This window comes from Schistocerca americana, chromosome 1, assembly GCF_021461395.2.
Source record: "Schistocerca americana isolate TAMUIC-IGC-003095 chromosome 1, iqSchAmer2.1, whole genome shotgun sequence".
In the NCBI taxonomy this organism is placed as follows: domain Eukaryota; kingdom Metazoa; phylum Arthropoda; class Insecta; order Orthoptera; family Acrididae; genus Schistocerca; species Schistocerca americana.
The window spans coordinates 169,096,644-169,113,560 of NC_060119.1; the positions used below are offsets into that span (position 1 = coordinate 169,096,644).

Consider the following 16,917-nt stretch of genomic DNA (forward strand, 5'->3'; position numbering starts at 1 on the left):
ATGGGTCCAACGCACACCTTGTGATACAGTTTTACACTCTGAGAAGTAATCTGTTCAATTTGAAGTTATTACTGGCCTTTGTTTCCTCTCCAAGAGATATGATTCAAACCATTTCAAAGCCATATCCCTTGTTCCATACCTGTTGAGTTTGAAAAGCATCAGATCATGATTTACAGAGTCGAATGCTTTTGTAAGAACACAGAATATTCCTCCGACCTTAGCTTTCCTATCTAGTGATGAAGTTATTTTTTCAATAAACTCATTTATCGCATCTGCAGCAAACAGTGTTGAAATCGGAAATGTAATGGCAAAAACCAGAGCAGAATAGGTACTGTAGGATTTGGATGAGACTGTATGAATAAAAATCACTGGTGAAAGACAGCAGAAAAGAGAAAATATCAGTAACATGGAATATTAAAATATGGGAGCAAATTAAATAAGAATTCTGCATAAGTGGAAAGCTGCCATATGGCAGAGGGAAAAAAATAAATGTGTCTAGTAATATGGAGCAATGACAGGAACTGATTATATGTTTCTGAGGTCTACAAACATTTTTAGCTTTTTATCCTCTTCACTATTGTCAAATCTTATTCTGTCCATGGCTGACTGTTATTTAAAAAGCTGTGATTGTTTGTGTAGTAATATATTTCATAATGTTGTTGGAAGCCATTAAAATACATAAGAGGTGTTCTAAATGAGGCAAATACTAGTTTTATATTGTTTTCAACTTTTATTAAAAATTTAAAAAAATGAAAAAGATGAAAACATATTTTTGGATAATCTCTGGAGAACTTTGGGAGGCTATCAATTCTATTAAACCATGATCTACAAACATGAATCAGTTTCTGAAATGAACTCCTTTTAGCTGTATATGAATCTTTACAGGAACACAACCAAATTCGTGATTTCATATCACATCTTCAGTTGTACAGATGTCAGTAAAACAATTAAGCACTGAAGGAGAGGGACTCAAACTTCTCAAAATTAAATACTGCTACCTGCAATAAGCAGGATGTCATAGTTCAAACTGACCAGCTGAAAAACTGGCATGTTTAATGCACATTTACTTACAACAAAAATAGCAAAATAAGAAAACAAGAGAAAACAGCTAGCAGCTTTCAAAGTTGAAAACCAATGGTTCAGAAAAGTCACTTCATATAAGGAAGTGGTGGTCAGCAACCCTCCATCTGCCTTGCCGTACTGGGCTATACTGATAGTCTGTGTCCTCACGCATGTCACAGAGGGCGTTAGTATCACCATGCAGGAAACAATGAAAGTTACAAGTATTTAGGCACAAATCAAAATATCATGGGAATGATTGAGCCCCCATTGCACAGCATAATTATATAAACTATAAAATATTTCAGTGTAAAAATCATTTAAAAGCAAATAGACAAGAAACACGAGCATACAACAACAAGGCCAGGATCACTAACCAAGCAGTAAAATAACTATGACATTATGTCCTTGAAAAGCAATCGGAGTTCAACTGTATACTGTAATGTGTTAACACCATGTGATTGTTAGGGTGTGTTAGGGGCATTCTGCATAATTTCAGTCCCTTCCAGAATGTTTAAGGTCCAGCCCTTTACTTCTCTGTGTAGGACTTTTAAATTATTAGCCTGCTATGGGATAGCCAGAATCATGTCAGTGGCTACTTAAAGTAGACTTTGAATTCCTCAGACTCTGGTGTTCCACTGCCCCGCAAATCAAGCCGGGAAATTTTTGCAACTAGTGCAATATAAACCAGTAGCATCGTACTTTTCACAGGCTACCTTTCTGTATTTACAGGTTTCTGACCAAGATTCCTTGGGATAAGAAATGCTGACTTCGTCTTTTTGTCCTTAATTTTTTTGCCCACTTTTTGTGAAATTGTGCCAAAGTATGGTATCTTATGGTAACTCGGGCACTCGTCTTCCCCTTTGTCCACCCTCTGTAGTATGATTTCATTACCATTTGACCTCTGTATATTCCTAGTGCAATGTGTAGAATATACTGAAATTCTTGATCATGTGCCTCCTTCAACAAGGCTACACTGTGAAGGCGATACAACATTGACCTAAAGTTGCCATCTTGTATGCAAGGGGGTGATCAGAATGGTAGTGTATAGCAGTATCTGTCTTTGTAACCTTTCTAAAAATGTCATACTCAATCCCTGTATCCTGTACAGAAATTTTTAAATTTGAGTAAGGTAGCCATACTCCCTCATTGTGTTCTATGGTAAATTGCACCTTTTCATGTATGGCATTAATTTATCAATAAAATCATAGCATTCCACCTGAGAACCATTGTACAGTAGAAACAGGTCATTAACAGATCTGCACCATAGTACAATTTTACTACCATAGGTGGGAACCAGCGTACCAACATCACTTTCAGGCACAGTCAAAAATACACTCTTGGAAATGGAAAAAAGAACACATTGACACCGGTGTGTCAGACCCACCATACTTGCTCCGGATACTGCGAGAGGGCTGTACAAGCAATGATCACACGCACGGCACAGCGGACACACCAGGAACCGCGGTGTTGGCCGTCGAATGGCGCTAGCTGCGCAGCATTTGTGCACTGCCGCCGTCAGTGTCAGCCAGTTTGCCGTGGCATACGGAGCTCCATCACAGTCTTTAACACTGGTAGCATGCCGCGACAGCGTGGACGTGAACCGTATGTGCAGCTGACGGACTTTGAGCGAGGGCGTATAGTGGGCATGCGGGAGGCCGTGTGGACGTACCGCCGAATTGCTCAACACGTGGGGCGTGAGGTCTCCACAGTACATCGATGTTGTCGCCAGTGGTCGGCGGAAGGTGCACGTGCCTGTCGACCTGGGACCGGACCGCAGCGACGCACGGATGCACGCCAAGACCGTAGGATCGTACGCAGTGCCGTAGGGGACCGCACCGCCACTTCCCAGCAAATTAGGGACACTGTTGCTCCTGGGGTATCGGCGAGGACCATTCGCAACCGTCTCCATGAAGCTGGGCTACGGTCCCGCACACCGTTAGGCCGTCTTCCGCTCACGCCCCAACATCGTGCAGCCCGCCTCCAGTGGTGTCGCGACAGGCGTGAATGGAGGGACGAATGGAGACGTGTCGTCTTCAGCGATGAGAGTCGCTTCTGCCTTGGTGCCAATGATGGTCGTATGCGTGTTTGGCGCCGTGCAGGTGAGCGCCACAATCAGGACTGCATACGACCGAGGCACACAGGGCCAACACCCGGCATCATGGTGTGGGGAGCGATCTCCTACACTGGCCGTACACCACTGGTGATCGTCGAGGGGACACTGAATAGTGCACGGTACATCCAAACCGTCATCGAACCCATCGTTCTACCATTCCTAGACCAGCAAGGGAACTTGCTGTTCCAACAGGACAATGCACGTCCGCATGTATCCCGTGCCACCCAACGTGCTCTAGAAGGTGTAAGTCAACTACCCTGGCCAGCAAGATCTCCGGATCTGTCCCCCATTGAGCATGTTTGGGACTGGATGAAGCGTCGTCTCACACGGTCTGCACGTCCAACACGAACGCTGGTCCAACTGAGGCGCCAGGTGGAAATGGCATGGCAAGCCGTTCCACAGGACTACATCCAGCATCTCTACGATCGTCTCCATGGGAGAATAGCAGCCTGCATTGCTGTGAAAGGTGGATATACACTGTACTAGTGCCGACATTGTGCATGCTCTGTTGCCTGTGTCTATGTGCCTGTGGTTCTGTCAGTGTGATCATGTGATGTATCTGACCCCAGGAATGTGTCAATAAAGTTTCCCCTTCCTGGGACAATGAATTCACGGTGTTCTTATTTCAATTTCCAGGAGTGTATATTAGAAACACAATATTACAATGGGAAGCCCATGACCAGACCATGCTTCTGAATGTCAGTACAATACTTTTAGCTGAGTACAGTACTGAGGAGGTTGAGGATGTCACCAATCTCATCTGCAGGACATCCACTATAATTTATCAAGTTATGAACAATCATGTCCTGCACAGTGTTGACTGGAATGCTGGTGAACAATTTTTTTTTGTATTTAACAATGCTATATGTGTGCCCTGTTGAATATTCAGAGTTGACTGCTTATTAATTAACTGTTTTCTGTTGTTGTTGTTGTTGTGGTCTTCAGTCCAGAGACTGGTTTGATGCAGCTCTCCATGCTACTCTATTCTGTGCAAGCTTCTTCATCTCCAAGTAATACTGCAACCTACATCCTTCTGAATCTGCTTAGAGTATTCATCTCTTGGTCCCCCTCTACTATTTTTATCCTCCATGCTGCTCTCCAATACTAAATTAGTGATCCCTTGATGCCTCAGAAAGTGGCCTACCAACTGATCCCTTCTTCTAGTCAAATTGTGCCACAAATTCCTCTTCTCCCCAATTCTATTCAGCACTTCCTCATTCATTTCATGCTCTACCCATCTAATCTTCAGCATTCTTCTGTAGCACTGCAATTCAAAAGCTTCTACTTCCTTCTCGTCTAAACTATTTATCATCCAGGTTTCACTTCCATTCATGGCTACACTTCACACAAATACTTTCAGAAAAGATTTCCTGATACTTAAATCTATACTCGATGTTAACAAATTTCTCTTCTTCAGAAATACTTTCCTTGCCACAGCCAGCCTACATTTTATATCCTCTCTATTTCGACCCTCGTCAGTTATTTTGCTCCCCAAAATAGCAAAACTCATATACTACTTTCAGTGTCTCATTTCCTAATCTAATTCCCTCAGCATCACATGATTTAATTTGACTACATTCCAGTATCCTCATTTTGCTTTTGTTGATGTTCATCTTATATCCTCCTTTCAAGACACTGTCCATTCCATTCAACTGCTCTTCCAGGTCCTTTTTTGGCTCTGACGGAATTACAATGTCATCGGCAAACCTCAGAACCCTGTCTCACTCCCTTCCAACAACTGCTTCCCTTTCATGCCCCTCGACTCTTATAACTGTCATCTGGTTTTTGTACAAATTGTAAATAGCCTTTTGCTCCCTGTATTTTACCCTTGCCACCTTCAGAATTTGAAAGAGAGTATTCCAGTCAACACTGTCAAAAGCTTTCTCTACATTTACAAATGCTAGAAACGTAGGTTTGCCTTTCCTTAATCTATCTTCTAAGATAAGTCGTAGGGTCAGTATTGCCTCACGTGTTCCAACTTTTCTATGGAATCCAAACTGATCTTCCCCAAGGGTGGCTTCTAACAGTTTTTCTATTTGTCTGTAAAGAATTTGTGTTAGTATTTTGCAGTTGTGACTTATTATACTGATAGTTCAGTAATTTTCACACCTGTTAACACCTGCTTTCTTTGTGATTGGAATTATTATATTCTTCTAGAAGTCTGAGGGTATTCTGCTCGTCTCATACATCTTGCTAACCAGATGGTAGAGTTTTGTCAGGGCTGGCTCTCCCATGGCTATCAGTAGTTCTAATGGAATGTTGTCTACCTCTGGGGCCTTGTCGCAGACTGCACCGGATGAGATTTGACAACCTGGTTTTCAAATCTTGTCTGGTGCAGTCCCCAACAATCAGTTTTCCCCTCTCATCCCATCTGATAAGTCTCCCCTGACCTGCGGTTCTTGCTGACTTTTCCAAAATCTACCCCTTTTCCTAAACTTCTCCAGTCCTTTCCCTTCACCCCTCATCCTTCCCCCTCAACCTTTCTGCCAGAAGAAGTTGCAACCAAATCTGTGCATATACCCATATCAAAGTGGGTAGCAACGTGATACTGATAGGTGATCTCAGGTCTTCGTAAATTTGACTCAGTATCATAAGCACTGAAATGTCATCACACAATGTAAGCTTCTATTTAATAAGTTGGACGTCCTTAAATCACATCTACTTCCTCACAAGATAGCAACTTGTTAAAAAGGAACAGCAGTGTCCATTCAGTGAGCACAAGTTGGAGGAATAATCATCATGCTGTAAACGCATCTTTAACTACTATTCAAGAAACTATGCGGAACTTTGCAACATTCATTTCCATTAGGCTCCCATAAAAGTTGAAAGCTGTCAGAGGTACACCAAAATATTTCAAACTCAAGTTGAAGTTTCTGCTGCAGTGTTTCAAGAATTTCTGCGCAAATTCTAGAATCACTCAGCCTTCCACCGTCTCTAACACATGATATTTTAGATATGAGTGGGAGAAAGGAACCCTATCTACTGCGCGTCACCTGTCTGTTTGTGCAGGTTTGAAGTTTGTCGTATGGAGACGGTAGACAAGGCGGTCGAACAGCACCAACAAGTACTTGTCGGTTGGTCCATGGAAGTCGTAATGAAAGCACACAGCAGCACCAAGGAACTTCTGTGTTATTCTGTAGTGTTTTGTAACTGTGACTATTGTTAGTGACTAATGAACATTTGAGTGAAAAAAGATTTTTAGTAACTTTTAACTTGAACTTGCTACAGGCAAGACATGTATATGATTCCTGTATAATAGAGTCGTGGTTATGAAGCCAACTCTGTTGTAAATCTAACTTAATTGTTTCTAATGTGAGACAACACGGTTGACTCACTAGAAGTCAATTGTTTATGTGAGAAGCGTGAATTTTGTTCTTTGAGGAAGTTCAAATATACCAATAGTTGTTGAAAAGTATTCTTCGCGTACCTCATTATTTCAGAAAGAGAGAGAGAGTCTTAAAGGCTCCTGTGATTAGCATCATTCTTCAGAGAAGAAGTTTGTAGGGATTCCAGAAGCCAGCTATCCAGAGAAGAAGATTGGCTGCGCGTTCCCAAGTAAGTCAACTTGTGTAAGAGAAGTGGGGAGTTTACACACACACTTCACACACTCTTAGCAATCAAAAACATTAGACTGCTTGCAAGCACCTTCCGTTCCCTGATAAACACTTATGTCAACTTAATTATGTGATGAGAATATAATTCACTGAAATAAATGGATCAGCAGACAGTATGGTTTATTTACAATAGTTTTAGGCTTGCTTGATTGTGTTATTACTATTGCATGTCTGTAAAATACCTTAAATGCAGGAAAAGAGAAATAAGGCAATGAAGAAGGAGAATAATAAAACAAACTAAAGATGTAAATGAACTGTCATAAAACTATGAATAAATAGTCACCAGGTAGAAATATGATGAAATTCTCTCTCTCTCTCTCTCTCTCTCTCTCTCTCTCTCACACACACACACACACACACACACACACACACACACACACTCTCACTCACTCCCTCTCAATGAACTGTCATAAAACTATGAATAAAAAGGCATCAGGTAAAAATAGAATATGGTATCAGAGATCAGTACAAAGTGCTTACTACTTGTAAACATAAAAACAAAAACAGCTTGTAAAGTATTACCATAGTAACTCTCCAGTGCATAATAATTAAGATTGCACAATAAAAGACATCTTAGCAGAAAATCTAAATTTTATGGTTTACATTCTATGAGAACTTTCCAACAAAATTAGCAGAAAATCTTTCTGGGACAGTTCAAAATTAACTACATACCTTGACCGCCAGGAATATCCAAATTTATCATAACCTAAAGGTGCTTGCAGATTTCCATACTCCTGTCCCCACCCCAGACGTGTTGCTGAGCCATCAGGCATTTCCTCCACAGTGGCTTCCCAGTACCATGTGCCACGACTCACCGCTTCAATCACAGGAAATGAAAGGAATATCTTACCAAATATAGTCAAAAAGAAATGTAATTAATGTGTAAACTGTCTCAAAAACTCACAGTGAGTGGCACGAACCATGGAGTATCCCTTCTCACCAGTGACAGAAAGTCTGTCTTCAGAAATATGCAACTGTGGAGCACGGTCATGAAGTGCAAGTAAGACTGTACTTGGACACAGTCTGCGGTACAACCAGCCAGGTATTGGTCTACCTGCCCAGTCAGGGCTCTCATCAAATTCCTGTTATAACAAAGAGATCCACATTTCTCATAATTATGTATACTATAGATTTAAGTTGATATGCATAAAAGATAAGGGGAGAGTGTTGCATCATAATTTCAGTGATAACAGATGGAGTACCGGTAGTGATTTTAGTATGTTGACAAGACTTACATAGCCATTCAGTTACAGCACCACAAGTCCATGATAACTTGCGATAGGCCCATTTTAACATATTTATATGTGAAATAATTAAAACAAACAAATTGTTTTGGAGTCGAAAAAGTTGTGAGAAAGAGCAATACAAGATATTCATTAGGAACTAGAAACTATTTATGTGGAAAACAATAATCATAATACTAAATTTGTGTTTCAGGAACATTCATTTTTATTGTTAATAAAAAATTTATTCAGCAAACAGTTGCAGGAGAAAACACATATCAGAGTTAAGAAAATGTGTAAGCTTTCGGAGCCAGTGGCTCCTTTTTCTATCAGAAGGTATGAAGAGGAAGGAAGAGGGATGAAGGAAAAGGATCGGCAAGGTTTGGGAAATCGAGAGAATTGTGGAAAAATCACCCAGAGTCTTGGGTCATGAGAGACTTATGGGACCAGATGAGAAGGAAAGATTGATTGTTGGGGACTGCAGTAGATGAGGTCTGAGGCTCTGAGAGCTTATAGCTGAGAGCTAAAAATCTCATCTGGTGCAGTCCTCAATGATCAGTCTTTCCCTCTCATACTGCCAAGTAAGTCTCCCCGAACCAAAATCCTAGGCAACTTTTCTGTAACTCTCCCCATCCTACACCTTGTTAGTCTTTTTCCTTCACCTGTCTTCCTTCCCCTTCACTGGCTCTAAAAGCCTGCACATTTCCTTAACATTTGTGTGTTTCTTCCTGCCATGGCTTGGTGAGTAGATTTTTTGTCTATTCAGTTACATTACTTTTTCTTGTTAGTTTTATTATACCTAGCTCAAACTCTCAGCTAGTTGCTAAACCATGAAAAAGAAACCACAAATACAAATTACACAGACAAAATGACAAATTATTATTCTAATATTTCCTGGTGTGCACAGGTTTACAGTTTCATTCTGCACTACTCTGATATGATACATAGTTAAATAAATTTGGTACACACTCTGCCTCCAACAAAATTTCAGTACTGAAGAATAAGTATAACATAAATTACACATAATAACAATAACTACCTACTAGTATCAATTGCAGACTTATTTCAAAACATTCTTGAGAAGTTGCATGCTAATAATATCATTAGAATAAGGATCCACAAACATCTATGATCAAATAACTATGTACAACATATATATTGTAAATTAAGTACTAGTTCAGAAACCTCTTGCACACTTTTGATTAGAAAACTGCAAATTATATCACTGACCTGTTTGTATATTCACAGATTCATATTATTCATGAAAATAAATAGTTTAGATGCAAGTGGTCAACTTCCAGTTACTAAAGGAAACTTGAGAACTCCATGTACTAAATTGCCACAGAGTTGAAGTTAAAAAATAGAACATTCTAAAATTTGAAGTATCTTTCTAAAATTATCTGCTGCAAAATGCTTTTGCAGTACAGAGCTACACAGTAGCTTGCAACATAAATATAAAATTTATATTTTGGTAAATTATGCTTAAGCAAATTGGGGCACTGTAGAACATAATAAAAATTTGATACTGTAAAATAGATGTGGACATATTTTGTAGAAATGAACTGACAGTATAATGTTTCTGTATGGAAAGTGTGAATAATATTACTATATGTAGACATAGTTTACACTTTTCTGTTAGTTTATTAACACAGAATGATACGAATATTTTTCAAAATTATGTCCTATAGAAGTATTATTTCACTTCATTCATTCATTCATTATGTTTCATAGCTCCCGTCAGGAAGATAACCTCTGGGAAGTGGAATGAGTCAACAAACTCTTGCTGCTCATACAGCAACTTATTTCCTCCAAGAGTGTCCTCTATCTTTCTCATAGTCATGCTTCTACAGTTTTGCATTTATCCATGAGCCATTCCAGCTTTGTCATTTTGCACTTTCTGTCAATCTCATTTTTTAAATGTTTATATTCACTCCTGCCCACTTTAGTTGCTGCATTTATACATGTTGTCCTTTCATCAACTAAATTTAATATCTCATATGTTAGTCAAGGATTTCTCCTAGACTATGTCTTTTTGCTTAATTATTCATCAGCTGCATTCATTATTTAATCTGCCAGAGTTATGTACTCACCTTCTATTTATTTCTTGCACCTACTCAGTAAATCAGTGCCTAATGTTGCATTTGACTTGTTCTATATAACACTTAATCTTCAGTGTATCAAATGATTTATGAACAAATTAAGTAAAATACAATGTCATAAATAAACAATAATAATATAGACTTTCTACTACTTCCTATTTAGAGATAATAAACAGAATTCTAGGAAAGAATTGAAATAAGAACATAGGTTTTATTATAAAGAAACAGACCAAGGAGAAAATTCAAGTGTAGCTTTTAGCGTAAATAAGAAAAATAAAAACAATATTAGAAACACTCTGAACCATTTCTTATGACAGATAAAAGGTCCATATCATCTTATGTCAGAAGAGTCATGATAATAAATGTTAGGAGACAGAAAAAAAACAACCAGAAGTTCACTAGTAAATTACTGTTTCTTTATGAAGAGAACAGGGAGTGTCTCAATGAACCCATGAAGCCACTAATCTGGAAAAGATGGAACTCACAGAAGTCTAATAATAGATGGAAAGACTTTCTTACGGCAAAAAATTTGGAGGAACAGTGATTTGTTCATGGGGTGAGTACTTCCTACAAAAACCAACAGGACACAGATTGATCATGAATTCAGAAAAAAACAACACAAGGAATTTCTCCAGAATCTTCACACATAACCTCAGTAAATATATCTCTTCAAGTATGTACTTCAGAGCTCCCAAACAAAAACTGGCTTACAACAGTGAGGGCAGTATCTGATTCTTTCAGTATATTTTAAGTCCCTTTTAATTGTCAAAATTTGCTTTTGAAGAGCCCATGCAGTTCAATACCGATTCACTTCTACCCACAAAAGAGCTTACAGGCAGATCACTCAGTTCCTAAGGAGCAACACAGCACCAGGTGAGAAAAACCTACTGGACATCATCCAAGAGATTTCGGAAACACAATAACTGTCCTGATACATCCACTTCATACGAATGGCACCAAATCTGCCTGCTGTGCCATTTCATTCACCTTGACAACATACAAGAGGTGACACTTTCACCAAAGTGAAATTTGAAGAAAAGATTCAAGGTCAGGAAGAGTGTTAGGCAAGGAGACAAGCTCTCATCTTTACAACTGTATGCTGGAGAAAATTATTTGTGAGTAGACCAAAGAGACATACAATAAACAGGTCAAAATGGAAACACAATGGGCTGCATGAGTTTAGATCTGAGAACTCACTTATTAGCTTTTCCAGATCATCTTGCACTCTTTTCTCATTCCCTAGCATAATGATCATAAATATCAATGAACTTGAAACCCTGGCAGCCAAGTTGGGTCTCCAGATCTACTTTGAAGGAAAATGTAATTTATAATTAACACAAAGACGGCATCCAGAAAGCTAAATACAGATTACAAACATCTGGCCACCTAGGAGACTGGATAGAAAACAATACCACTGAGAAAGAAGTCCTCATGTTTACGGTCAACAAGATGGAAGTGCCAAGTCAGCTGGCTAGAGGTGCCACAGCAAACAGTGTCATTTAACACCAAGCTCAAACGCCAATGTGCAGGCTTCTGACCAGAGGCACTGTACACGAAAAAGTGCCTCATGATGAATAGGAAAGATTTGAATGAGAAGTTAGATGCCAAGGAAAGAATTATCTTAAGGAAGAGCTTGGGCCTAATAAGAGAGAATAGTGAGTTTAGAAGGGAGCATAGCAACAAATTCTACTCACATGTGTAAAAGGTGATGGACACCATATGAAACAGGAAGATCACTTTCTACAGACACACAAGACAACTGCTTGGTTGAGTTGGATCTTCAAGTAGCAGTGATGACAAATGAAGATATATAGAGTTGTGATCTGTTCAAGAAGAGGCTTCATACACACCAGCATTTCCAAACAAATTCAAAGGTTAAAACTGAAGAAAACCTGAACTGAAGAAAGAAAGAAGGCCCACAGTAAGGTACTGGGTGCTAGTTAAAGTTGAAACAAAGGTAATATTGAAATAATGAGGTCTGCAACAGGCAAAAACTAAAGAAAAAAATACTACAAAAATTTAAGGAATCTCAGACAGAATAGCAAGACCTAAACACAAACAAAAGATATTTAACGGATATTATTCATTGTGTTCACATTCTAGTGAGGAAGCACAACCCTTGTGAAGAGTTACAAAAGCTTGGAAATGACAGCAAATGCTATATCAAGATGATAATTTCCCATTGCCATTGCCTAATACTTCTGAGTAATTATAATCCTTATATAAATCCACACCAACACCACCAGCTCTTAACTATAAACACCAGTTATGAATCTTCTCTTGCGAAATAGCAATGTGACATACTCACCTGCCTAAATGGAGCATGTGGATCAGGCTCTGCAAGGAAATAACGATACCCATCCTTATTGAATGGATGTTCCAAAGGATAGCCATGGGCTGACAATTTTGGTGCAGTTGCTTCAGTTACTCGACCCCTCTGTCTACCACCACCTCCCTGATCAGATGCTATCTTCCTTTTTGTACTTCGACCTTTTACGGTACTTGATGGTTGTACTACACATGTGACAAAAGACAGAAATCATAAATAATATCACTCATGCAGAGAGAGTACAGCATGTCAAAGGATTATGAGAGCTATGCATAGTTACACTGATAAGCACATTTTATTAGTAGCTGCGAACAAATTTACGGAAAAAATAACAGATGCCGTATGATCCATTTACAAATATTACAACAAATTTTTAATTCTTTAAACAGGCACACACATTCTTAGAATCAGTTAGGAGTAAAACTACAGTGAATAATGAAACTGCTCATCCAGGATCACTTTAAGTTTCAATTAAGATTTCTTAGACAACTTCAATGATATATTCCACAAACCCTTTTTAAATGCATTATTTAAATTCAGTTTTTTAATGTCCAATACATTTGATGGATGCTGTATTGAGTTTCAGTCCTAAACATTTATGTAATAACCATCATTGCCACTATCAGCCATTTAACATCCACTGCTGGATATAGGCTTCTTCCAGACTCCTCCATATTGTTACCATCTTCAGCTTTTCGCATACAATTCTGTCCTGCTTTTTTTTTTATGTTGTGAATCCATCTTCCATTAGGCAGGCTTTTCTTATCATGGAAAATCCTAGACAGGATCTTCTCCATCCACGTCCCATCTATTTGTCTCCCTATACAGGGTGTAACAGAATGACAATTCGAAAATTTGGGAGATTGTAGAGAATGATATTTTGAACGTTTTAATAAAAGGAACCTACCGTAATCTGGAAAACATTTATTGATAGTAGGGAATCTATGGCTTCATTACTGTAAAGTAAATGTTCACTGTGATGATAATCAACTTCATTACATAATGTGCAACAATGAACAATGCTTTCACTGATTCTTCGTAAGATTCCATGCTCCCTCCAATGGTATCAAACACTGTAAAGATGTGCTCAATAAGCTCAGGTACTTTTCCTCCTGGCTTTGAGTACACAAAGGACTTTAAATAACACCAGAGGAAAATGTCAAGAGGGGTGAGGTTAGGGGAGTGCATAGTCCAAGGGACTAGAAATCTCCTCCTCATTACTATCTGATTGAAGTTTTCCATGAGTTATGCTGTGGCCTGATGATGTGCACTGGAGCACCACTATTCTGAAACCACAAACTAATGTGCAGTTGCAATGGAAAGTCCTGTAGAAGTTCACACAATGCCTTGTCCAGAAAGTTCATATACCAAGCACTATTCAAATAATCTGGTAAGATGTGAGGTCCAATAAAATGATCTCCAAGAATTCCAGCCCAAATGTTCATTGGCAATCTCATCTTGTAACTTCTCATACAGGTCGTGCATGGATTTTCAATAGCCCAGTGGTGAATGAGAAAACTTCATTTCACTTCTGTGACTGTAGGTTCCTAATATCAAAACACACACAGTTTCATCCTCTACAATCTTGAAAATTTTTTAAAACATCATTATGTTACATCCTGTATGATCAGCACATCTCCATTTAAGTTTTATACCTAACCATCACGCATGACTTCCGTCTTTTCTCTTATCCATTTCTTGTGTTTCTGTCACTTCTTCTCATCCCAATGTATATCTTTCCATTGATTGATTAACAAGCCTCAAATTTTAAACAATATGAGCACTAAAAGTCCATTTTACACATTCACAAATTGGTACTGGTAGTATACACTGACTATAGACCTTCAGCTCAAAGCACAGACCATCTGTTTAAGGCAAATTGGGATTTTACTTCTGAATACAATATTCATTTTCCTGAATGAGCTCCATTATTTTCATATTACTGTAATTATTCCTCAAGCCTGTATCATATTCGCTCTTTTAAGTTCTTCCATATTTTGCTGAAACTTCTCTGGATTTGAAGGAAACAAAACAATGTCACAACAAAATGAAAGCAATCCTTTCTTCAACCCAGTTGAATGATGCTAAGACCTTTTCCATGGCTGCAGAAAATATTTTGGTAAAATGGAATCCCACTGATTAACTCCTGCCACAAGTCTGAAGTTTTCACTCACTTGACACAATCAAATGGAAGCTGTAGCCTTGTTGTATATATATCCTTAAACAAATTGATGTAAGTAGTTTTTATTCCTCAGTTCTCAGGTTCTATTAGCATAGATTGTATTGTGATAGAGTCAAATGCTTAATCATGGCCAATACACACTACACAGAGTGGTTACTGATGTACACTGTTTCTTTTTATAACTTTCTTGACCACCTGTAGATGGCCCATTGTGCTTCACCCAATTCTAAAGCAAGCTCGTTCTTTTCCCTGGTTAAACACTAAAGTGTTTTCTGGATGATTTGTAAAAACAAATTGCGCATTATTGACACAAGACTGATGGGCCTATAGTTCTTCACATTGTCCTTGCACACTTTCTTGTGAATTACAACAAATACAATGTTGTTCCAACTATCTGGTATCATTCTCGTATGCAAACATGTGAATAACTGTGGAAGTATTTAATGTGCCTAAGAGCTTTCCCTACTTCTTCGGATAGTTTTTCTGTAATGTAATCATTCTCACAGTGCACTGCCTAAGTACTCCATCATTTCTCAGCCTGCTGGGAAAACTTCAAGAAACGTGCGGCCTAAGTGAAACTTCCTGGCAGATTAAAACTGTGTGCCCAACCGAGACTCGAACTCGGGACCTTTGCCTTTCGTGGGCAAGTACTCTACCGGGCGTGAGTCGTGCTTCGGTAGCTCAGGTGGTAGAGCACTTGCCCGCGAAAGGCAAAGGTCCCGAGTTCGAGTCTCGGTCGGGCACACAGTTTTAATCTGCCAGGAAGTTTCATATCAGCGCAGACTCCGCTGCAGAGTGAAATTCTCATTCTGGAAACCTCCCCCAGGCTGTGGCTAAGCCATGTCTCCGCTATATCCTTTCTTTCAGGAGTGCTAGTTCTGCAAGTTTCGCAGGAGAACTTCTGTAAAGTTTGGAAGGTAGGAGACGAGATACTGGCAGAAGTAAAGCTGTGAGTACAGGGCGTGAGTCGTGCTTCGGTAGCTCAGTTGGTAGAGCACTTGCCCGCGAAAGGCAAAGGTCCCGAGTTTGAGTCTCGGTCGGGCACACAGTTTTAATCTGCCAGGAAGTTTCATATCAGCGCACACTCCGCTGCAGAGTGAAATTCTCATTCTGGATGCGGCCTAAGTGTTCATTTCCTTAGGTGCACTTAACAGATTTCTGCAGAAAGCTTCAGACATCTTCAGTATGGTCTCCCACTTTGCTGCAACAGTCAACTGGCATCCAGACTGATACGTTTTGGTGTCTACCAAGGATAAGTGCCTCTTTCAATTTCTTATGACTTTGGTTGTTCTGCATTGTCTCCCTTGTAATTCTCTAATTATACTTTCTGACATCCTCTTGTAAACTTTAGTGAATAGTTTTCTTTGGATCAGTTAACTCCATATTTCTGTTCCACTTACTTTCGTTTCTTTTACGTTGTTCCACTGTCTTGTGTGCTCTGAAATTTTGATTTGTATGTGCTTCTTTGCTTCTGCAATGTATTTCAACGTTTCCAGTATAATGTTTGTGAAAACATCATTTCTCATACTTAAATTTACAGTTTCTTCATCCTCCAGAACTTTAAACCTGTTTGTTAATTCTAATTGGTACTCTTCCTCTTACGTATACACTGTCTATATTCGGATATGGTATGTACAAAAAGTTCTGCTCTATAGCTTACATAAGGTCAATGTTTATTCTTATTTTATCCCAGTAAGTCATTAGACACAAGAGAATTGTATTGAGAATATTTTGCTCTATGAGCATGAAAAGTAATCACAATAAAATGTAAATGATAAATATAAATCATTTTGCTAAGCTGTACAGTACTGTGGTTAATTATTTAACACCATGGCAGATCTAGCATGATAAATCAAGCAAATAATTAATAAACTATTCAAATAAGTGACTGGATATCTATTCTGAATGAACATAAACATCAAATAATTAAAAGATTTCATGCCAAATGCTGTTTGTTGAATATCAAGTGGGAATGCTCCTTTATACTTCAAGTCTGGGACTGCGAACCAACTGAGCAAACACATCTTAGTAAATCATCTCAAAAGAGCCTGTGAAACGTGCTTGACAACATAAAAATGGACTTTCTTAACACTCTAGGAATTTAGTACGCTGAAAATCTTAAGAAAGTATCTAAATAAATCAGTAAGGTCAACTTAAATGTACAGATAGGATGTTCAAGACCAATTATCTATCTTCACATTGTGGATACAAGAAAAATTACATTGAATCGAAATATGCTACAGAATCCAAAATGGCTGGATAATTTTCTCATTTTTCTCTCGTCAGAAACATAAA

The 16,917-nt window shown here is 38.7% G+C and overlaps 1 protein-coding gene across 4 annotated transcripts in view; it reads right to left on the reverse strand.

The window, feature by feature from the left end:
* Nucleotides 1–16,917, reverse strand: part of LOC124620972 (set1/Ash2 histone methyltransferase complex subunit ASH2-like) — a 119,385-nt gene that overhangs the window by 27,532 nt on the left and 74,936 nt on the right. For all 4 annotated transcript variants that reach the window (XM_047147107.1, XM_047147109.1, XM_047147108.1 and 1 more), the window contains exons 6-8: nt 12,420–12,625; nt 7,694–7,871; nt 7,462–7,606 (exon numbers count right to left, since the gene is read on the reverse strand). In XM_047147107.1, coding sequence (XP_047003063.1) covers nt 7,462–7,606; nt 7,694–7,871; nt 12,420–12,625 — 529 coding nt within the window. The remainder of the gene's footprint in view (nt 1–7,461; nt 7,607–7,693; nt 7,872–12,419; nt 12,626–16,917) is intronic.